The sequence below is a fragment of the Penaeus vannamei genome, chromosome 18, assembly GCF_042767895.1.
Source record: "Penaeus vannamei isolate JL-2024 chromosome 18, ASM4276789v1, whole genome shotgun sequence".
In the NCBI taxonomy this organism is placed as follows: Eukaryota; Metazoa; Arthropoda; class Malacostraca; order Decapoda; family Penaeidae; genus Penaeus; species Penaeus vannamei.
In genome coordinates, this window is record NC_091566.1 from 40896597 (window position 1) to 40920586 (window position 23990).

General features: G+C 37.3%; 1 protein-coding gene and 13 non-coding genes across 14 annotated transcripts in view; 5 read left to right on the forward strand and 9 right to left on the reverse strand.

Moving 5' to 3' along the window:
* LOC113801318 (serine/threonine-protein phosphatase 6 regulatory ankyrin repeat subunit C) overlaps positions 1–6189 on the forward strand; it is a 10264-nt gene extending 4075 nt beyond the window's left edge. The window contains exons 2-7 of the mRNA XM_027352147.2: positions 510–813; positions 981–1381; positions 1634–1954; positions 2983–3273; positions 3467–3874; positions 4015–6189. Of these exons, the coding sequence (XP_027207948.2) occupies positions 510–813; positions 981–1381; positions 1634–1954; positions 2983–3273; positions 3467–3874; positions 4015–5823 (3534 nt within the window). The 3' untranslated portion in view covers positions 5824–6189. The remainder of the gene's footprint in view (positions 1–509; positions 814–980; positions 1382–1633; positions 1955–2982; positions 3274–3466; positions 3875–4014) is intronic.
* A 1108-nt stretch (positions 6190–7297) lies between these two features.
* TRNAT-CGU (transfer RNA threonine (anticodon CGU)) lies at positions 7298–7369 on the reverse strand. Its single transcript has one exon. It is a non-coding gene; the product is annotated as a tRNA-Thr (tRNA).
* A 625-nt stretch (positions 7370–7994) lies between these two features.
* On the reverse strand, positions 7995–8066 carry TRNAT-CGU (transfer RNA threonine (anticodon CGU)). Its single transcript has one exon. It is a non-coding gene; the product is annotated as a tRNA-Thr (tRNA).
* A 3829-nt stretch (positions 8067–11895) lies between these two features.
* On the reverse strand, positions 11896–12058 carry LOC113801491 (U1 spliceosomal RNA). The gene has a single exon (XR_003475152.1). It is a non-coding gene; the product is annotated as a U1 spliceosomal RNA (small nuclear RNA).
* Positions 12059–12822: 764 nt separating this feature from the next.
* Positions 12823–13015, forward strand: LOC113821941 (U2 spliceosomal RNA). Its single transcript, XR_003477234.1, has one exon. It is a non-coding gene; the product is annotated as a U2 spliceosomal RNA (small nuclear RNA).
* A 718-nt stretch (positions 13016–13733) lies between these two features.
* Positions 13734–13935, reverse strand: LOC113821957 (small nucleolar RNA U3). The gene has a single exon (XR_003477249.2). It is a non-coding gene; the product is annotated as a small nucleolar RNA U3 (small nucleolar RNA).
* A 259-nt stretch (positions 13936–14194) lies between these two features.
* Positions 14195–14313, forward strand: LOC113821933 (5S ribosomal RNA). The gene has a single exon (XR_003477226.1). It is a non-coding gene; the product is annotated as a 5S ribosomal RNA (ribosomal RNA).
* Positions 14314–15240: 927 nt separating this feature from the next.
* On the reverse strand, positions 15241–15359 carry LOC113821943 (5S ribosomal RNA). Its single transcript, XR_003477236.1, has one exon. It is a non-coding gene; the product is annotated as a 5S ribosomal RNA (ribosomal RNA).
* An 840-nt stretch (positions 15360–16199) lies between these two features.
* On the reverse strand, positions 16200–16362 carry LOC113821934 (U1 spliceosomal RNA). The gene has a single exon (XR_003477227.1). It is a non-coding gene; the product is annotated as a U1 spliceosomal RNA (small nuclear RNA).
* Positions 16363–18658: 2296 nt separating this feature from the next.
* Positions 18659–18860, reverse strand: LOC113821954 (small nucleolar RNA U3). Its single transcript, XR_003477246.2, has one exon. It is a non-coding gene; the product is annotated as a small nucleolar RNA U3 (small nucleolar RNA).
* Positions 18861–19281: 421 nt separating this feature from the next.
* On the forward strand, positions 19282–19399 carry LOC113821965 (U5 spliceosomal RNA). The gene has a single exon (XR_003477256.2). It is a non-coding gene; the product is annotated as a U5 spliceosomal RNA (small nuclear RNA).
* An 868-nt stretch (positions 19400–20267) lies between these two features.
* LOC113821937 (U1 spliceosomal RNA) lies at positions 20268–20430 on the reverse strand. Its single transcript, XR_003477230.1, has one exon. It is a non-coding gene; the product is annotated as a U1 spliceosomal RNA (small nuclear RNA).
* A 1376-nt stretch (positions 20431–21806) lies between these two features.
* On the forward strand, positions 21807–21999 carry LOC113801521 (U2 spliceosomal RNA). The gene has a single exon (XR_003475177.1). It is a non-coding gene; the product is annotated as a U2 spliceosomal RNA (small nuclear RNA).
* A 1337-nt stretch (positions 22000–23336) lies between these two features.
* LOC113801542 (small nucleolar RNA U3) lies at positions 23337–23538 on the reverse strand. Its single transcript, XR_003475196.2, has one exon. It is a non-coding gene; the product is annotated as a small nucleolar RNA U3 (small nucleolar RNA).
* Between the last annotated feature and the right edge of the window lie 452 nt (positions 23539–23990).

The following is a 23990-nucleotide window of genomic DNA, read 5'->3' on the forward strand; positions in this document are numbered from 1 at the left end:
CAGTCACTTATTAATATTCGTATTCGTATTCTTAATAATAATATCCACACCATTACCAATTTTATTATTATTGTTATTATTGTGTTATTATTATTACTGTTATTATTATGTGTTATTGTTATTGGTGTTGGTATCGTTAGTTACTGTTATTTATTAGTTATTGTTATTATAATATTAGTAATAATTAAATCATCATCATCACGAGTATAGCCATTATTCTCATCAGTTTTATTGCGTCTCTATTAATATATCCATTTGCCATGTAGGTAGAAATGAAGCAATGTTTACGTTTAAATCAATAACGGGCTATATTTTCAAGAAAAAAAGTTGAACCAGTCGAATACCAAAAAGAAAATGAAGAAAACAACGAGAAGATAACTGAACAAGGCCCAGGGTAAAAGAATGAAGAAGTATAAACCACCAAGACGAAGAGAGACAAAAAAGTAAGGTGAGAGACAATTACAATCAGCTGGAGAATTGAATTTCCCGCCACGCCCCTTTTTTTCCAGGACCTGATCGGAGCCGTCCAGCGAGGCGACGCAGCGGGCGTGTTGGCGGCCCTCGAGAGCGGGGGCGACGTGAACGCCGTCGTCGTTTGCGAAGATGAGGTGGAGAGAACGGTCCTCGCCCTGGCTGCGTTCTTGGGCCACGCCCACCTCGTGCCCGTCCTGGTGGAGAAGGGCGCGAAGGTGGACCAGAGAGCCGGCAGAACCATGACGGCGATCCACCACGCCGCGAGGGAGGGGAGGGCCGAGGCGCTGAAGGCTCTGTTGAAGGCCGGCGCGGACCTCAATGCGCCCGAGATCCGCTACTGTGAGCAAATATTTTTATGTTGGTCTATTCTAGGCATGAATGCTGAGTGTCTTTAATTACGGTCATACTGAGGCATCTCTTGTCTGTTAAAGTGTCATAAGAGAGTTGTAAAAATAAATAAATAAATGATGAGGACGACCTTTAAATACTTTCTCACTTTGTTGCAGTTAACAGCCCACTCCACTTCGCTACAATGACTAGTAACTTCAACTGCGTGAAGGTACTGGTCGAGGCTGGCGCTGACTTGAACTGCAAGGACATCTACCACTACCGCCCCCTGCACATCGCATCGAGGACCAACTACCTGCCCATCATCAAGTACCTGCTCGAGTCTCGGTGTGACCGCGGGGCGAGGACGGTGCAAGGCTGGACGGCGCTCCATGTGGGCGGGATGAGCGGCAGCGAGGAGGCGGTCAAACTCCTGATAGAATCCGGCCTCGACTTGGAGGCGCTGGACAACGACGGGCGCACTGCAGCCGTGCTCACCGACGAGTGTGGGCAGGGCCACTTGTACTGGTACTTCGCGAAGACCTTTGGGGCGTCCACATCCTTGTCTCCGGCAGTTAAGGTGAGATGGCTGTGGAAAAAATGAATATATTCAGTAATGTGACAGATTTTACATTTCTCAATAATGTGACACAACAGAAACACACGAAGCCTCAAACTCTGTCCTCTGTGATTTTGCTGTGCCTCTGCCCTACATGAATAGGAATGGCTACTAGGATATAGTGGCCATACGGTAATATAGATATATTCTTTCTCTGATTTTTGTAATGACCAGCGCTTATCCGTCTGTCTATCTCCTGCATACGCTTTCTAGGCCCGCCAGAGCATGGAGAGGTATGACATTGAGCAGTTGGTGCTAACGTGGGCGTCCCAAGACATCGAGGCCAACAAGCATCTCCTTCGCATGAACACTCCGTCACCCTTCGACGGGCACTACCAGGACCACTCCGGGCGCACAGCTCTCCACGTGGCGGCAGAGAACGGCCACAGGGGCAACGTGGTCGTCCTACTGGAAGATTGCAAGATCTACCCAGCAGTGCGCACCTATGCGGGGCAGACGCCGGCTGAACTGGCGAGAGCCGCCGGACACGAGGATCTGGCGAAGATGATAACGGCGAAGTTGGAGCGTGTGGAAGTAGGTTACGTTGGATTTCTGGTTGTCAAGTTTGATGAGTAAAGTGTGCTTAAGATGAAAAATATTCACGTTTGAGACTTATTATTATTATTATTATTATTATTATTATTATTAGAGAGAGGGGGTCTTCGCAGCGTGTGTGAGGGGGGGGGGGGGGTAAAATAGACAACTTTGGCTGTAATGAATGTTTATTTTAAACGTTTCGAAGACAATGTCGGTATCTAAATGAGCTCGTGTTCATCTTATGGATGAAGAGCGGTTCTAAGCTGAGGAGGTCGAGTCGAGTATGATAACGATGTTACCATACCTTAGACACACCTTAGACACAAGTACTAAAATCCACAGAGTTGTGCGAGATGCAAATCCACTGGTTCCCCCAAACTAAGCTCAGTCTTGACCTCATAAATGATGGATAATATCAGCTCTTCTTTAGGTAAACGAAAACGTCTCTACCTTCGGAACCTTGAATCTTGTAAATGTACTCATTTTGCCTAAATGTATCGCTAGGTATATTGGGTTACCTTCTCGTCATCTCACAGTACTCGAGCGTATGGACGTACATGTACTCTCCTACCTCAAAAAAGACCGCCAACCTCTGCCATCTACCAGCATGGACACGCAGCTAACCGCCCTTTCACTCACAGTTTCAGAAAGTTATCCAATAGACTCGATCTTCTCATTAGAATCTCTGTACGCCCATAAGATCAAATCCGAGCTTAGCAACCATATGTATTATAAATACACGTTAATGTATATATATATTTGTATTGCATGCTCTTGAAGTTGCACAGAATTCCAGGCATAGCCTATGTATCTAGAAACTTGATATTTGTAGATTTTTTTTCTTTTTTTTTTTTTACATAAACAATACTATTATTTAACTAAATGAAGAAATGTGTGAAATTGGAAATGCTAATAGTATTGGTATTATTTTTCAAGTATAATCCTGAGAGTTCTCGATTACTGGGACTAACTGGACCCGACAATGGTGGCCAAGCTTAGGCACTCATGGAAAAAAAAACTTTCAGGGCAGAGAGGAAGCAGAGGACCTGTACAAGACCTTGCTGACTGTCATCGCAGACGGGGATGATGTGAAGACGGCATCCTCTCTGCTCGCTCGCGGATGTCCCATGAAACCTTGCGGCCTCTACTCCACTCACGCCATCGTCCTGGCTGCCACCATCAACCGCTGCAGGATCCTCACTCTCCTGGTGGCCGCGGGGGCGTCGCTCTTCGCCACCGTTCAGGGCCTGACCCTGCTGCAGATCGTCTGGTTCACGGCAGACGTCACCATGTTCGTGAAGATGATAGTAACCAAGGTAGTTTGTGATATATTGAGAGGGCGTTGAGATGTGGGATGAGGCTGTGATCTTTGCTTGCCAGAAAAATGGTTAGAGATTTTAATGCCGATTTTCAATCGCCATAACTTCAAAGAAACTAGTATTATCATTATCAATAATGTTTTTGTTACTGTGTTATTATCATTGTTTTTTTCTTTATTTCAATTTACAGTCGATACTTCACATGCTGCAGGAGGAACACAAAAGGGCGGAAAACTGGCCCGAATTACAGAAAGGAATCTCGTCCATCCTGGACACACTGCAGGGAGAGCAACCTTGGATGGCATGTTGGCCTGTGCACAACCCTTCAGGAACCCAGTCAATCCTGACTCGACGACTCACCGAAGCAATCTACGCGAAGTGTAACCTCACAGTGTCATTCCTCCTGAATGCGGGAGCGATGCCGCTGCTGGATGAGGAGTTCTATGGGATGAGTCCCTTTGAGGTTTCGCTCAATGAGAAGCTGTGGGGCATGGCGGCGAGGCTGGCGCGCATCTCAGGCGGCTTGTACGTCGCCGACTCGCAGGGCAAGTTCTACAGGGACTACCTGCCATGGAGTCAAAGAATGGAACTGGAATATGTAAGATACGATGTATATAGATAAAAATAGATGAATACATATGCATATGCATTGTGTGATTGCGCTTTTATTAGTATAATGCGATGATTTTGAACCTTTGATTGTATATCTCAATCTAGCACAGTCTCATTTCTTTTCAGGACATTTTTGAAAAAGAACTGAGGAAAATACTACACGAAGAAGAGAAAGCAAAGGATGAGGAGGTTCGACAGGAACTCGAACTTAGTAGACATCTTCAAAGAAAACTGTATGAAGCTTATCAGTCGGACAGTCTGTTGGATGGCAGTACACGAAGGCTAGTGAACCACATTGGGTGTCAAGCACTCCTGGCAGCTGCAAGGTTTAATCTTGTGCAGTTGGCCTTCTTGCTGTTGACCAAGGGCGAGATGGATGTCAACGGCAGACTCGAGAGGATGACGGACTCCACTGCAGTCCAACAGGCCGCTGCATTTGGAAATCACAATTTGGTTTTCCTGATGCACAAGATGGGGGCAGATATCACTCTGAAGGACCGCTACCATCACACGGCGCTTCACCTGGCTCCCATGTTTGGCCATGCGGTTACGGACGAACAACTAAGATCATTGGCCAATAGCGAGGAACCTACGTGTAAATCTGGCACAACACCTACGCAAGTAAGGGACAACTTCGAAGTGTATCTGAGGCAGTATGGGGTTGACACAAATGATGCTGAACAGTTTGTGAACTACGAGGATTTCAACAATGCAACCAAAGCCTTGGAGAAGCACTTGGGAAGACTTGATCTAGATGAGCTGAAGAAACAGAGCTGGATCAGGTGTGTAAACTATAAGGAAGGCGAGGCGAAGGAGGTTTGTGAGGCTGTGATGTCAGAAATGAAACTCTTGATGGAGAAGGTGGGCCAGCGGAACCCGGCGCTAAGGGGCAGTCTGATTCTGCTTGGCAGCGCAGCCGATGGCACCCGGCTCTGCGCGCCTGACGAGTTTGACTTCAACCTCGTCATTCAGCCACCTGTGGCCATAGACTTGCACATCAAACATCTGGGAAAAAACGAGGCCAGCCATAAGGGCCACAAGTCAGTTCTCAAGGTGAAACCGCGACACTCAAAGGCCAACTTGCTAAAAGAGTCAAATTTAAAGAAATGTTTTTATAATGCTGTTGTTAAGAGCCTGGAGGAACACACTTGCAAGGACCACAGGCTGAGTCTGACTCCTCCTGGAGTCACAAGGACTCAGGTTGGTATAACACTGTCCCTGGCGTGGCAAGGGGAGCAGTTCCCTCTTCTACTTATAGGGGTAGACTTCGTCCCTGTGTTGACTGTCCCTTGGCCGCAGACAGTTTCAGAGCCGCCTCTGACTCCCCCGGGTATCGACAATGTCTTCATCAGCAGTCTTGGAAGAGGGAAGTGGAGGTTTTCCTTTTCTGCCGTCGAAGTAGAAACCCTTAAGAGCCTAGATGACATGGAGAAACTTGTCTATCTCACGTGCAAGAATCTGCTGGCAAATTTGAAAGCCGAGCCTTGGATGCCAAAAAAAGTAAAGAACAGGTACACCTGGTGGGACTCACAGCTCTGGAAACTATCGATCCCGTCTGGATTCGCCATGAAGAGCTGCTTCCTGAGAATCGTCGAGAAAAAGAGAGAGAACGGCATTGTGTGGGTGGAAGAGAACCTCCACCATTACATGACGCAGATTTTCTTGCTTATGGTGGGCGAGTACATCGACCCAGTCACAATGAGAACTCTCCAGGTATCGAGAAAGATTTACCCATATTACGGCGGCGATTTCGAATCTCCAAAGCTAGGCGAAGGAGTCAAAGAAATCCTCTCCTTCATAGAGGAGCGTCAGCGATCCAGAAGCAGACTACCAGACAGTCAGGAGAACAGCCAAGTTCAATCACTGAAAGGCGAGGATGGTGTTAAAGAAATGATTTCCTTTTTGGGCGATGTACAAAACATTAAAAATCTTTGAAGAGGCCGTGTCTTCTCGTGAGTAAGAAGATAGTTGATAGTATGGATAGTTGTGAAATTTGGGCACATTGAACCATCGACAGCGGGAAAAGGAGTCAAGGATATCCGTTCCTGAAGAATCAAAATAGATCTGTTTAACCTTTTGAACACAATGCCATGGCGGCGACGATCAGAAAACGGTCATGAAAATAAAATATGGTTTCCAATTGTTTTCTAATAATTTTGTTATATATTTTTTAGCTTGATACATATTTTTTACATTAAATATTTACAAATGCCATTTAATTTTATTATCTCCTCTCGAAAGAAATCATATAATATTCGTGAATATGAATATGTTATTGTTACCAATAAAAGTGGATTTGTATTTGTAGTTTTAGTTATCACTCAGTAAATATGAACTACATGCCTCTCAACCTATCAATGTATTCCATCTAATCTGATTTATCTAATTCTATTTATTCCATCTATCCATCTATCACATTTGTGTGTGTGTGTGTGTGTGTGTGTGTGTGTGTGTGTGTGTGTGTGTGTGTGTGTGTGTGTGTGTGTGTGTGTGTGTGTGTGTGTGTGTGTGTGTGTGTGTGTGTGTGTGTGTGTGTGTGTGTGTGTGTGTGTGTGTGTGTGTTTGGAGGTAATGGCAGTACCTTGCATCATGGTTATCAATCTATATACATCATTGGTGATCTTGAACATCATCGGTGATCTTGAACATTTTGCAACGAACACCTGCATTGAACCCACGTGTCGACCTGCAAAAGCGCCGATAGACTAGGTACGCAGAGTCAAAGCCAGGGGAACTTTTTTGTTCATGAGGCCACCTTCCACTTCATCGTCCCTCATAGAGACCGCATTGCATTTTGTTTGTCATTTTATCCCGAGGCCGCTAAGGAATTTCATAGTTATGTAATAAAAGAATGATAGGGGAATAAAAATTGAAAATATGACATTTTATATTATTTTACTTAAGTAGGAATAATTATAGACAAAAAATCAATTAATAGTTATGTAATAAAAGAATGATAGGGGAATAAAAATTGAAAATATGACATTTTAAATTATTTTACTTAAGTAGGAATAATTATAGACAAAAAATCAATGTCTTAAAAAGTATATATCAACATTTACATCAGATGCTGCAAAAGGCCGCACTCGTTGGCCCAGACTTTTTGACTTTGACACGTTTATCGAGACAAAAGTAAGATTACATCTCAAAAGGATGAGGTAGAAGACCGCAGGTTCCCCATCCCAGGTCACAGCCAACAGCTTAAGCAAGGTCTATGCAAATGCCTTGGTTTTAGGGGATTAATCATGGCCGAGTCGTCAAGTCAATCGAAAAATAAATAAATGATTTATAAATAATTATAAATAAATGATAAATAAATGATTGTATCATCGAGTGTGCCGTCACTCATGTCGACTAGTTTTCAGTGATAAATCAAGTAAATACTCATCTATAATTACATGATCATTTATGCCCCCTGTGAGGTTTGAACTCACGACCCCTGGTTTACGAGACCAGTGCTCTACCACTGAGCTAAGGAGGCTGATATACAACCATAATATCATAATATTCTTGTTGAAACCACTACTAATATAACAATACTGATTCTTAGATTCTGTTATTTATTCCGATGGAACATTGAGGGGAAGACGATTAATTTTCGCTTTAAACCTTTTTAAAAGTCTAAATTGCAAAGGGAAAACCACCGAAATTCATATCAAGTGATGTGTGATAATAAGTAGGTCATTGCAGCATAAAGGAAAATGTAACAGAGATGAAACACAAAACTTTGTTAGGATATTTTGACTACTTATTAATTACGTTCTGGGAAAGTGTGTCGTACATTGCCATGAAATATTAGAAACAACTGAAAACTGGCGCTGTGAATTTTGTATAAAAATCAGGTGTTTACCAAGAGAAACATTAAGGCGTAGCTACACATACTATTGGAAAATAATATCATCATATACCAAACCAGATAGAAATGAAGCTATTTTGATTATGATCATTGTAATTGAATCCATAGTCATAAGAACTAAAGAAAAACCAGGCATGTGCTTAATATGCTGGACCTTGTTACCTTCCTTGGCGACACAAGCAGCCACGAGAATCCAAGGACAGTAATTTTTTTTAATGAACAGCATATTCCTGCGCTTGCTAAACAGCTGTGCCCCCTGTGAGGTTTGAACTCACGACCCCTGGTTTACGAGACCAGTGCTCTACCACTGAGCTAAGGAGGCTGAATATAACGGATGAAAAGGAAACTACTGATCGTACAAATCCTAATAATGGTAATTCATTATTAGTAACACTGATAATTGTTATTATCATTACTATAATTACAATAATTAAAATTGTTGTCATCATAATATTTGCTATTGTTAACAATGATAATTCTTATAATTTTCATTACTATAATTACCATCCCCATTATCATCATAATTATCATTGTCATTACCATCATTTTTATCTTATTATCATCATTACCAGTAAACTAGTCAAGATAATGATTAATATTTCATTAGTATTGGTGTCACGATCAATACCAGCATCACTGCCATGTATAGATCATATATGACTAATGTAAAAATAAACCAAAAACACAGTTATAAGGGGATAAAGAGAAAGAGAAAAGAGAGATATAGAGGAAAGAGACAAAAAAATATATATATTGTTTGCTGAAATGCGTGTGTCCGTGCGAGCCAACACCTGCTGACGAAGGACCTGCCCTCTCCCGACTTGCTTCCTCCTGCATTGGGGATACTGCTTGTTCGATGCCTTCTCTTCGCTTAGACGGACACAAGCCGTGGCGCTAGGAGATACTTCGATTCAAATGCGAGAACGTAATTAGTGCGTGGATTCGTCTAGGGAAAGGAAGCAGGTGTGTCCAAAGGTGCAGGTGTGAAATCGTGGATTTTAATGGATTCGTTACTACATGTGGTATGACTCATGGCATTACCTGTAATTATCAGAAAAAAACATATGACATACAAATCACCTTCTATTTAATATACTGTGAAAGAAGGTGTCGTTCTCATATCTATAATTCCCATGACAATGCAGCATCACATACAGGTTACGTAACCATATATTTCATAAACAATTCTTTTTCCCTTTCCCTCTCACTTTGTCTTTCACACACGTCCGCCATGCATATATATTCTTACCATCATAATTATATATACCATACTTTTAAAGGGGCTACGGCGCAGCCTGATTCCAGAATGCTGAGTCTAGAACTCCCGAGTCAAGATCAAGTCCAGAGTGACTCCCACTGACCTCTCGAGGAACTAGGTTATCTGGGTCCCTCCTGGGTCGCCACCCAGTCGCTAGCTTCGCCCGGCGTTTGACTCCTGAAACAGAAGTCGGGTTGAACCGTCGGAGGAACTCTTTAGAAAGGGGAGATGGGGGCACGTGACAAAAGGAGGTGAGGGATAGGACTCTAGGATCATTCGGCAGCCATTCTCTGAACTGACATACGGACGAGCACACACGAGCACAGACGCCGCGGCCGCCACGGGAAAAGGGCTCCCGACCCATTGATTTTTCACAAAAATAATGTGGTGATCTGTTGTTTTTTGGGGAGGCTTCATTCAGTGCTGATAAAAATAATGATTGTTTTCATTGTACTTCATTGCAAATGTTTTCATTTAACATTTTAGGCATTTATTTCTATTCAAATTTCTTCAGTCATTAACAGCCTTTCATAAATCTTCTTTTCTACGTCAAATGCAACATTAACTTTGATAATTAATTCCTCTTCAAGTAATCACTCTTCATGTCTTTGTAATCATTCAGTATTAATTTGGTTCCAGAAAGAAAAATAAATCAGATTTATTATGCGTTATATATAGGAACGTCTGTGAGTTTCTCAGTCGGGCGAAGACAAACGCACAAATGAAACTTTCCATTTCTTTATTTCTGTTCTTACCACGGCCCTTTGTGCGTCCCTGTCCGGCCCGTGATGTTTGGTATATCACAGAAGAGAGTATAATCCTCGTAGCAACACAAGTAATCGTTCAGGCGTTCAGAAGCACACACATATGGGGTTAGCTTTACACTGATTCCACTCAAATTAAGAGAAATGATAGAATGAGTCACTGGCATCAAGCCTTACTTCAATCACTGACTTTTCACTTTTAACACGAGCAACACGACGCTGTTCCTCACGGCACTCCGCATAACTCCTTGTATTTTGATCATAGAAGCCTCGTCCTTTCGATCTTTTCGTCCTAACGCCATGCTCCGAGAAACGTCCCCCGAACAAGTGAACATCAACGTGCGCATACGTAGCAATATATGTATATGTAAATATGGATATACGATTAATATAATGATATGTTTTTAACAGTTAGAGAACCTCTAGAGCCGGAATTCTGAACAAGGGGTCCATGGATGGATTTCAGGGTGTCCGTCAAGATCGGATAATAAGTAACATTATGCATAAAAGAAGTGATTTATTTTATGTTATTTACTTGAAAGTTTAATAATACTTTGTGTATTTCATATTTGCACAAGACCATCAAATATCAATATATATGAACTACATCATAAATATTGCACGCAAATTGTTTATGTGAAAATTTCTAGAGGAGAGGGTCCATCCAATTACGTATGAGAACTGTCTGGATATCATAGCTGTATTCAAAATACAATTTTGAATATTTACTTCACCGGTTTTTGTTTTCCTTTCCTGCCTGGGAGGCGCCTCATTTCCATCCTCTGTAAGAAGTTTTGGCTGAGTTTATTCCTTCTGCAGTTTCCTGATTCTTAACTACAAGCCGTTTGAGTAGCATCACTAGCACTGGAGTCGACGCTAGTTAAAGAGAACGCCTCACTCCTACCCATGGGTCAAAGCGCCCAAGGTCTGCCCTGGGATAGGAAAGTGTTGCGGGTATAAAGTTGGATGCTGACTCCGCCTACTTCGCCTCGCATGACCTTCAAGACTATAACACTAAGATATGCAAAAAGTTCTATAAATTCAGGTTTTTACTGTAATCTATTTACGTTAGAAACCCAGCGGCGACAATACCGAGCGAAAAGAGAGGCCTCAGACAGCTCTTTTCGCACACGACCTTTCATTCTGCTGCATCAAAACAGCCTCTGCTCATGAAAGTCCCATATGCGAGTGTGATATGAACTGAGACACCATATATTTGTGAGGCAATGTTTGCAACTATTTAAATGTTTCTTTAAAAAGGGGGAATCGGTGTAATAATGCTTTATTTATCTATTTTCTGCATACAAAAGGACTTCTAAATATCTAACCTTCTTCTCTTGAAAAATGTAAGTATGGTTAGACCATTCTATTGAAAAAAGCAGAATTGACACGTTGCCCCTGGCTCCGATTTACAGACCATGTAAAAGAAAAGAAAAGAAAAATACGTTACAGAATGTCTGCCGGTGTCGGAAAAAACAAGGCATTGGGTATATTTACCTGAAGTTTCACACTCTTTGAGGTACTGTAATGAATAATGACAATTCAACTTAAATACGTATAATGAAGTTAGTGATTGAAATATAAAGACAATTTTTTAGGACTACGAAAATATCAAAATTATCGTTTATTGGCTTTGATATTTTTTTCATTTCTTGACGAAATTCTGATTCGGTCATCAACCTACTCCAGACCTGGGCGAACTCCAGCCCGCGACCACACTCGGCCCTCTGTGCGTCCCTGTCCGACCCGCGAGAAACCAGACAGGGACTAACTATATAATTTAGCAAATATATAACTTATTAATATACATTTATTAAATATATAACTTAGTAAATGTATAACTTATTAATATATATTCATTAAATATATAATTTAGTAAATATATAATGAAGTGTAATTTACAATGGAAGAAAATTGAGCAGAATGAAGTTCAAGTTATCGCTGGTGTGGCCTCTGACGCAATGCAGGGTTCTCTTTCCCTTGCAAAAATTACTTGCTCACCAGAGACATAGACTCGGGAACGTTCAACATCCAAATCTAGAAAACTTTTGCAACTTTGAAATCTTATACAAATGCTTCATAAACATTTTCCACGAAATACGGGGAAACAAATGGTAATTTGACATATAAGGGGGATAGCGCGAACGCAGTCCCCCGCTACCAAAAATTGCACACTCGAGTTAACCACATTTGGGTTAATCGCAGGGGTCAGCGCCACCGGAGTGCAATGGTGAGCCTCGCCCTGGGAGAACCGCCTTCGTGATCACGGTATCTCCTGTGCCAGGTAAGTATGCTTTCCTTCGCCTCAAGCCGACCCACGCTCGCTCGCACTGAGGACACCACGCGGTCCGCACTATTTTATGCAAATATTTAGTTGGCTTTCCGGTTAATGAGAGGCATTTGTATGCGAAATATAAAATATTCATACACCCCCTCTTCACAAATTCGCAAAAAAAGAAAAACAATAGTAAAAGTAGAACTGTCAAACGGTTTCCAATTCGTAATGATTTTAATAAAAATCGGTACATATACCCATACGAATTATATTTACGTTGCTATAACTCTTTACTTGCATATCAGGAAATTTATAAATGCTTGCCATACTTAATTCCTGAAAGAGTTCTAAGTAGAAACAGAGGTGCGTGTGATTTTCCTTACTCTTTTAAAACTAAAAGAAATTAAATGCAATAAAGAAAACAAACATACATTTTCTATGCAACTCCCAAATCCTAGTATGTTAAGGTTCATGGTAAAGGTTCAGTCCTCCAGAAACATGGTAAATGTCAAATTTTCATTTAAAGAGAACGTACAAGTTTAATTGGCATATAGATAAAGAAAGCGAATTATATGAATATATCACCATTTATACGCAAAATATTACTTTATAAATCGTAAATATTCTAATAAGATTTTAATGTAATTGTGATGGCATAAACGTGATCTTTAGATATTAAATATGCTAACAAGTAGTTGCATATGTCGTTTTGCAATTGAATGTCGTTACCAGCAAGTCCTCAGAACTATTTTCTCGGACACACTCTCCACCATCTTTCAGTATCGCTTCTCGGCCTTTTGGCTAAGATCAAAGTGTAGTATCTGTTCTTATCAGCTTAATATCTGATACGATCCCCATGTGGGATCTACGATATTAAACTGATTTTTGGAAAATGGCGAAGTGCTAGGGGCTTGCTCCACCTTTGCCGCGGATCGGCCCGGTATTGCAGTACCTCCGGGATTGGTCCACTCCCTCCGGGGAGGACATCAACTCATCATTTTAATTTATACGTATTTTCACTGTGACCATAGATCATGGCTTTAAACTGCATTTGAACTTGAATGTTATTTAAACCTATTGTCAAGTTACATCACTTTTTCCTAAAACACTAGAAATTACTCAGATTTCGGAAAACTGGCAACTTATTGCAATACCTACGAGATCGCTAAATAATTTCTAGTAATGGTCTACTCATCTATTTACATATTGCTTTCGCCTATTTTAATGATATACGATATACATTAACCGCCATTCGTGTCAGTGCGATTTACCGTTCACTTCACAGACTTTTACGCTACTGTTGCTACAGGGTCACATATTTACATAGAATGAAAAAAGAGGATAGCAAACCTCAGAGGTAACTGTCATAGCGAGGGTATTGATTACACTTACAGTGGCGGTAGCATCGGCAAAAATAAGATTGGTGGTATGAGCAGTAAACTAAGCAATATTGATTATATGAAATAGCGGAAAAGTATCTACATTTGCGAACAAATTTGTTCATTTCAAACCTAGTTCAACCATTTGAAACCATGAAATGTTATACAGTAATAACAAGCACTGCCACTTCTCTTTACTGATGCTTATTTTGGTTTTGGAAACTATGAACCTACAACGCAACATTTTTTTTATGATTTGTTCTCCTTATAAGTTTTCAAAAGTTCAAGAACACTTCTTGTGGACTGATAATCAACCACTCAGCCTGTGTGATCCTCCTCTTGACATCGGTAAACCGAGTCAGAACGGTCATCAAAACTCTCAAGCACAACTTGAGAGCCGCTTCCCGCTCAGAGGATTACACTAACAGTCCTCATCGTGATTGAATATATTCCGAGAATCTTGGCGAGAAACCCGGCAATCGCACTAAAGAAGTAATCCTATAAAGTATGATCATAATTTCACCTTTACAGTTCACTCACACACTACATTTTACTGAGGACTTTGTTCTGATACAACGGACTGCTACGTGTTCATGACCTTCACTCCTGATAATGGTCAGTTGTTCTTGATGCCTACATTGTGGAGCGGATCGCAGTGGCATGATTGGAGTACCATGGTAATAAAGTTTAATGCTAAAACATGATACATTCTACCAAAATGATTTACTAATCTCTTATCGCAGTGGAAAAATGGGTAAGGTTAACTTCCTATATGTCAACGATCATACCACGTTGAAAGCACCGCTTCTCGTCCGATCAGCGAAGTTAAGCAACGTTGGGTCTGGTCAGTACTTGGATGGGTGACCGCCTGGGAACACCAGATGTCGTTGGCATTTTATTTTATATGCTAATTATGTTAAGCATTTCTTTACAATTTATAGCAGCTCCTTTTACATTTGCCTAAAGGAATAAATTGAAATCTTATGTCAATCAATAGGAAATAGAGTAAAAGTCAACGTCGTTGAAGAGCGGGAGAAGAACAAACGTAAAACACTTATGATTAGAGTAACTAAAGTAAATGCAATTCTGCTTCCCAAACATTTGATTCAGTTCCTTCTGATATTTAACAGATTTTGCTACGGTCCTTTAGAAATTTCATTGCACCCGATAATGGTATCAGTGATAATAGCTGTTATTTAAATATCAGTCTAAACAGTCAGTCGCGATTAAAAGTAAATATAATTTGCTGTACATATTAGCATTAATAGAATTTGCTGTAATGCAATTTGCTGAGCATATAATAATATGATTTGCTATATGATATTAATATAATTTGCTGAACAAATGACAATAAAATCATACATTGCTATGTGTGTATAAGTCATAGTAAATGATATCAAGAAGATTGTCATCATTTCAATATTTTTTTCCTACAATGATGACTTGGTAATTTCATCTAATTGCTTTTTTTCCTAATTATCACAGAGGATTACAACTATAATGGTCGGTTGTTACATGATTGCAGTGCCATGGTACTGACGTTTGATGATTTAAAAAATGATACATTCTACGAAAATGAATGATTAATCTGTTAGCACTGGCGGAAAGCTAGGTGATATTGAGCCTACCTTTGCCATTACTTCAGTTACCCTTATCTTATCCGTTTTCTGTCTATCCTTCTCCCTCTTCTTAACGGCTTTGCTTAAACTCCATTTCCTTATTATTAATGTGTGATTTCAAAAGATCTCTTTAAACAAATAAAAGAGAAGCTGCTATAAATTGTAAAGAAATGCTTAACATAATTAGCATATAAGATAAAATGCCAACGACATCTGGTGTTCCCAGGCGGTCACCCATCCAAGTACTGACCAGACCCAACGTTGCTTAACTTCGCTGATCGGACGAGAAGCGGTGCTTTCAACGTGGTATGATCGTTGACATATACGAAGTTAACCTTACCCATCTTTCGGGTGTGATAAGAGATTAATAAATCATTTTGGTAGAATGTATCATGTTTTAGCATTAAACTTTATTACCATGGTACTCCAATCATGTCACTGCGATCTCCTCCACATTGTAGGGATCAAGAACAACTGTCCATTATCGGGAGTGAAGTTCATGAATACGTGGCAGTCCGTTGTATCAAAACAAACATTTCATGGTTTCAAATACTTAAACTAGGTTTGAAATGAACAAATTTCTTCGCAAATGTAGATACTTTTACGCTATTTTATATAATCAATATTGCTTAGTTTACTGTTCATATCACTAATCTTTTTTGCCGATGCTACCGCCTTGAGAAGCGGGGCTTTCAACGTGGTATGATCGTTGGCATAATAAAAGTTAACATTATTCATACTATTGTATGTGATCCAAGATCTTTTCATGCATTTTAATAGAATGCATCATTTTGCTTACTTCATCAACATGATATTCACTTGCATCACCGAGATGTCCACAATGAAAGAATTAATATCAACCATGTGTTTGTTTATTTGTTTGTTTTTGAATATCAGTGGTTATATCTGTATTGGTAATGGTTATTACTAGTATTCTTTTATCTTTACCATTTATTTTACCATATAATTATTATTGTTTTCATTATCATTCTTATGATAATGATCCTATAATAATGATGATTATATGAAAGACATTGGTGGTAATCTGAATATAATGAAGAACTTGTAATGTTGATTAAATTAACACTTCTTCCGCAAATTTTTGACTGTATGAATATGGCGAAAACAAACTTGATTTCCTTTAATTTTGAGACGTTATAAGGGGGATAGCGCGAACGCAGTCCCCCGCTACCAAAAATTGCGCACTCGAGTTAACCACATTTGGGTTAATCGCAGGGGTCAGCGCCACCGGAGTGCAATGGTGAGCCTCGCCCTGGGAGAACCGCCTTCGTGATCACGGTATCTCCTGTGCCAGGTAAGTATGCTTTCCTTCGCCTCAAGCCGACCCACGCTCGCTCGCACTGAGGACACCACGCGCGCTACAACTTTAATTTTCCTTTAAAACTCCCAAATAATAACACTCGTGATTATCTTTCAAAACTACACAGAAACATTGAAGGTCACTTTCATTCAACGTGAAACTATCGGTAACATATTGTAGAGTCATTAAGAAGCTTCATCCGGTTTTCCTTTTCTCTTTCTATGACTCAGATTTCCCATGACAATTCATCACTATATTCATAAGAATACACATGTGCATGCATACACTAACATACAGTCTAACAGTACATCCATATACATGTAAATAGTCGCATAAATGTAACATCTAGGTAGTTTTAATGCATGGGTACATGAGATTCAGATGTTCTTAAATGCAAACTCGACTATATTAAAGATAGAATAATATCACAAGAAACGTGTGATCCATTCTAGTAATACACACACACACACACACACACACACACACACACACACACACACACACACACACACACACACACACACACACACACACACACACACACACACACATGTATATATATATATATAATATATATATATATATATATATATGATATATATATAATATATATAATATATATATAATATATATATAATATATATATAATATATATATAATATATATATAATATATATATAATATATATAATATATATATAATATATATATAATATATATAATATATATATAATATATATATAATATATATATAATATATATATAATATATATAATATATATAATATATATAATATATATAATATATATAATATATATAATATATATAATATATATAATATATATAATATATATAATATATATAATATATATAATATATATAATATATATAATATATATAATATATATATATATTATATATTATATATATTATATATATTATATATATATATATATATATATATATATATATATATATATATATATATATATATATATATATATATATATATATATATATATATATACATATATGGCAGTTTTACAATTTTAATAACCCAAAGAAAACGTTGAAGTCCTTTTCTGGGTAAACTTGCGTAAACACTGTGGTCGTTTACTATTATACAAATATATACTTACATATTGATTTTTATACTTACATATCATGTGTATATGTCTATGCACGTGTGTGTATGTTTATGTGCGGACATGTGTGCGTGTTTGAGTGTGGGTGTTTGTATGGGTATGTTTTAAAGAGGTTGTCACAATTGGTTCTGAATCTAAAAGTATTTTCCTGTTCTTTCTTTGAAGTCTGATGAACTTATATTTAAAAATCCCAGCCACAGTTTCTCAGAATTCTCATATGGACACAAACATTAACCGTCAATCAAGATTTAAATAACTTGATCACGCCCTTCTACATGAGCAAGTTGACGATATTATGTGGATACTACAACTATTGCAATAAATCGGTGTACAAGACTAACACACTTTCCCACTTCATGTAACATCTCAGTCTCCACAAACTTTGCAGTGTATAAGATGGGGGAATGCACTAACGGATTTTAGTGTAAATACCCTCCATGACAAGAACATACTCTTCACACAACGCACAAAGTCAAACTACTAGACCACACGATCCAATAACCACAAATGTTTTGCTTGATATTCTAAGTTGTTACATGACCAACGAGTTGAATATTTCACAAGGGGTAATGGGGTTGATTCGTGTATGGCTATATAATTGCGATACTCCTTATGTAGATGATATATTTCACCTGGATTTACAATTCTGTCCGTATTATACAAGGAGGCGGAATTTCTAGTAATAGCCTGTCTATTTACATATTTCTAGATCCTATTTTAATGACTACGGTATACACAGCGATGATTCGTGTCCATTATTAAACATTCACTCGTTGACTTCAATGTTACTACTGCTACCAAATTACATATTCACATAAGAATAAAGTAAGGGGTAGAGGAATTAAAATAGGTTACTGCCAATGGAACAGTAATAATTACATTCATAGTGGTAGAAGCAGTGGCAATACCAAATATGACTGAACAATATTAATCATATGTAATAGCCACAGAGTATCTACAACTGAAAATTAGTTTATTTCAAAGCTGGCTCAATCATTTGAAATGATGGGAATATTGCATTAATAAACAAGTATTGATACTTCAGTTTTGGTTTTGGAAACTATGATTCACCAAGCAGCTAATATATATTTATTTTTTCTCCTTGTGAGGAGTTTTTCAAAAGTTCAAGAACACTTCTCGTGGACTGATAATCAACCACTCAGCCTGTGCGATCCTCCTCTTGACATCGGTAAACCGAGTCAGAACGGTCATCAAAACTCTCAAGCACAACTTGAGAGCCGCTTCCCGCTCAGAGGATTACACTAACAGTCCTCATCGTGATTGAATATATTCCGAGAATCTTGGCGAGAAACCCGGCAATCGCACTATAGAAGTGATCCTATAAAGTATGATCATACTGTCACATTCTATATTCACTTGTACACTCCATCTTACTGAGGACTTTGTTCTAATAAAACGGATTATCACATGTTCATAGATTGGTAAATGTATGCAGTAATATGTGGACGTGCTTTGCCCACTCTAAAATATTTGCAGTCTACACCTATTTGATAAATTATATACATCAAAATATATAATAGTAAAAGAAGATAATTATACTTATCAAAAATCGGGGAATCAGGGACTGCACTGTATGCACCATGAATGCATATTTCTTCACAGAACCTACTGTATTCCAGTTGTTTTTAAGCGTGCTATTCCTTAAAAGATAAAACAGCAAAAGAAATTATTTCAAGGTGACCCTTTCTTCCCTTTATACTCTTTGCTCGAAGTCCTCAGTCCACCTTTGCTGCTCATTTCGTTTACCAATTCTACCTAACTCTGGTTTCCCTTCAAAACGCATAAATCTTTCGCCTTTTACTAAAGATTTCCGTGGAGGGGAACAACTCAATGAGTCTTCCTCAATTTTTTCTATAGCCCACTTCGGTGGGTTCAAATAAGAGGAGTTCATACGCTAAATCCTTCATGAGGTAGAATTGTAATAGTTACTTGCATACTATTAAAAATTCGAATGTCTCTGTCTGATACGTACAGACACAATATATACATGTGTGGGGGTCTGTGTATATGTGATATATATACATATATATATGTATGTACAAGTGTGATATGTACAGACATAATATATACATGGGGGAGTGTACATGTGTGTGTATGAACACATTATTTTATTATTAAAGGTATAGGAAACGTAGAAATCAGCAAAAGCATCCCTCACAAATGAACAATATACTATATAACAGTAACGGTGTGAATGAAACATATTGGGTTACTATGACAAAATTTAGCAGCTGGAAAGGTTAGTCCTCGTAAAAAGAAAACATATTACAATTTCCCAAAACATAATGATACCTACATCAATTAAAATATTTACAATTCCTTAAAATATTTTCAATTCCCAGTCTATTTCTTTGGAAATGTATAAGATGGGATGTCAGAATAGTGATCAAAATGTTCTTACAAATTTACTAAATAATTTATTAGTATAATGAAGAATATTCAGGAAAAAATTATCATTGGTATATATATCAAAAGAAAAGCATTTAAGAAAATACTTAACTCGGTAACGATTTATTAGTTGAGTCCACCGTAGACTTCTGTATGAGATACAATAATAATAAAAAAGTCATGAATGTATGAGAAAGTCCGTGATTCCCGGGACTCGGATACCGCTTTACATTGAATTTTTACCTTGATAGCGCGATAAGGTCAGACCTTTTTCATAGTCGGGATTCTACGGTAAAAGTGGTAGTTTTATTTGGGCGTTTTTAATTTGATTTCCTCTAATTGTGACACGTTATAAGGGGGATAGCGCGAACGCAGTCCCCCGCTACCAAAAATTGCACACTCGAGTTAACCACATTTGGGTTAATCGCAGGGGTCAGCGCCACCGGAGTGCAATGGTGAGCCTCGCCCTGGGAGAACCGCCTTCGTGATCACGGTATCTCCTGTGCCAGGTAAGTATGCTTTCCTTCGCCTCCAGCCGACCCACGCTCGCTCGCACTGAGGACACCACGCGCGCTACAACACTTTATATAAATATCAAGTCTGACTTTACTTTCCCTTAATAATTTCTAGAGAATAACACAACTATTTATATTTCAACACTACATTTAGGAACAAAAAAGTTCACTTTGAATTCATTCTATAAGAAAGTATATATATATATATATATATATATGTATATATATATATATATATATTTATATATATATATGTATATATATATATATTTATATATATATATATATATATATATATATATATATGTATATATATATATATATATATATATATATATATATATATATGTATATATATATGTATATATATATATATATATATATATATATATATATATATATGTATATATATATATATATATATATATATATATATATATATATATATATATATATATATATGTATATATATATATATATATGTATATATATATATATATGTATATATATATATATGTATATATATATATATATATATATATATATATATATATATATATATATATATATATATATATATATATATATATATATATATATATATATATATATATATATATATATATATATGTATATATATATATGTATATATATATATGTATATATATATGTATATATATATATATGTATATATATATATATATATGTATATATATATATATATATATGTATATATATATGTATATATATATGTATATATATATATGTATATATATATATGTATATATATATGTATATATATATGTATATATATATGTATATATATATGTATATATATATATGTATATATATATATATATGTATATATATATGTATATATATATATATGTATATATATATGTATATATATATGTATATATATATATATATATATATATATATATATATGTATATATATATATGTATATATATATATGTATATATATGTATATATATATATATATATATATATATATATATATATATATATATATATATATATATGTATATATATTGTGTGTTATGGTTACACACGCGTGTGTGTCTGTAAGTGCAGACGTGTGTGCGTGTATGAGTGTGGGGGTGTGTGGGTATGTGCTAATGAAGTTTTATAACAGATGGTTTAGAAGCTAAAAGTATTTTTTTATTTGTACTTCCTTTGAAGTCTGATGTTGTCATATTCAATAATCCTAGGAATACTTGAAATTCTCATATGGACACAAACATTAACCGTCAATCAAGATTTAAATAACTTGATCACGCCCTTCTACATGTAAACACTTTCAATGGCAAGTCCTCAGAAACATTTTCTCAGGCTCACTTTCGAACGTCTTTCAGTATCGCTTCTCGGCCTTTTGGCTAAGATCAAAGTGTAGTATCTGTTCTTATCAGCTTAATATCTGATACGATCCCCATGTGGGATCTACGATATTAAACTGATTTTTGGAAAATGGCGAAGTGCTAGGGGCTTGCTCCACCTTTGCCGCGGATCGGCCCGGTATTGCAGTACCTCCGGGATTGGTCCACTCCCTCCGGGGAGGATAACAACTCATTTTAAGTAATACGCCTCTTCACTCTGTGACACTACCTTCTCTCTATACAACTGGTAGTAAACTGGCTTCCAGAAATCAGTAACGCTTTCCGGAGATCGAAAATCGGCGGTACTGTAGTTGAACATTATTCAAACGTGGTTACATTACTTTCTCCTAAACACTGGAATTACTCTGGTTTCCGAGAACTGGCAATTTATTGCATTACCTAAGAAACTGATAACAATAATAACTAATATGATAAAACCATTACCGATTATAATACTATTGCAATAAATCGAAGTGTGTAAAAGACTAACATGGCCCACCACTCCATGTAACATCTCAGTCTCCACAAACTTTTCGGTGTATAAAGACCGTGTCACACTACCACTTTTCCGTCAATTTTTTGACAATTTTAGTTAACATAAATACAAACGTTCTCGAATATAGCTCTTGATCTGACTATGCTTGGCTTAAAAAGTTGACGGAAAGTTTTTCAGACGGAAACGATCATTATCGTCTGACTGGAGAATCGACAATTCGCTCAAAATATACAAAATTTCAGAAAATTGTCTAAATTTTTACGGAAAAAGTGCTAGTGTGACGGCACCTTAAGATGGCGGAATACATTAAAATACTCTTCATGCGCACAACCCACACAGTCAAACCACTAGTCCACACGATACGATGACCACAAATGTCTACCTGATATTAAAAGTTGTCACATGACCAACGAGTTAAGCAGAACATTGAGTATTTCACAAGGAGAAATGGGGTGGATCCGTGTATGGCTAGCTATATAATTGCATTAATCTTCATTTTGACTATATACTTCGCTTGAAAAATAGACTATTACTAGAATTTCCACTTCAGTGTATAATACGGACAGAAATGTGAATCCACAGCCATGACTCGTGTCCATAATTAAACATTCACTCGCAGACTGCTTCTACCAAATCACATATTCACAAACAGTAAAAGAAGGGAGTGGATGAATTCAAAGAGGTTACTGTCGATGGAAACAGAAATAATTACACTCAGTGGTAGAAGCAGGGGAAATATTAAGAATAAAGGCATCAATAGTAGACAAAATTATTACAATATGCAATAGAGATATATCTACATTTGCATACAAATCAGATGTTTATTTCAACTCTGGCTCAGACATTTGAAACCATGAAAATACATTAGTAACAGACACTTCAGTGTCCTAGTTCTTTGTTTTGATTTTGGAAACCATCAACAAACGAAGCAACAAACTCACATTTTTATGATTTTTTTTCTCCTATTAAGGAGTTTTCAAAAGTTAAAGAATACTTCTTATGGATTGATATTCAACCACTCAGCCTGTGCGATCCTCCTCTTGACATCGGTAAACCGAGTCAGAACGGTCATCAAAACTCTCAAGCACAACTTGAGAGCCGCTTCCCGCTCAGAGGATTACACTAACAGTCCTCATCGTGATTGAATATATTCCGAGAATCTTGGCGAGAAACCCGGCAATCGCACTATAGAAGTGATCCTATAAAGTATGATCATACTTTCACATTCTAAATTCACTCACACACTACATTTTACTGAGGACTTCGTTCTAATACAAAAAAAAAATCACGTAGTCTTATGTTGGTATGTGTTTACAATAACATGTTTGCCCTTTTTTAAGTATCTGCCCAGTCTACACCTATCTTATAAAATAGTATACAACAAAATAAAGATGGAATGTAATGAATATACTAGACATAGTGAAAAAAAAAACAAGTAATTTATACTTGTTACAAAAACGTTACATCTGTGACTAAACTAAACTATAGGTATAATGAATGTATATTTCATAGAAGCTATTCCAATGCATCTCCAATGTAATTCAAGATGCCCATTCCATTGTACTATGAGATAATTGAATTTAGGAATGAAAAGACTCACGTACCTTGAAAACAATTATCTCGCTATTGAATGAACATTCCTCAAATACGAAGTTTCTATTTCAATTC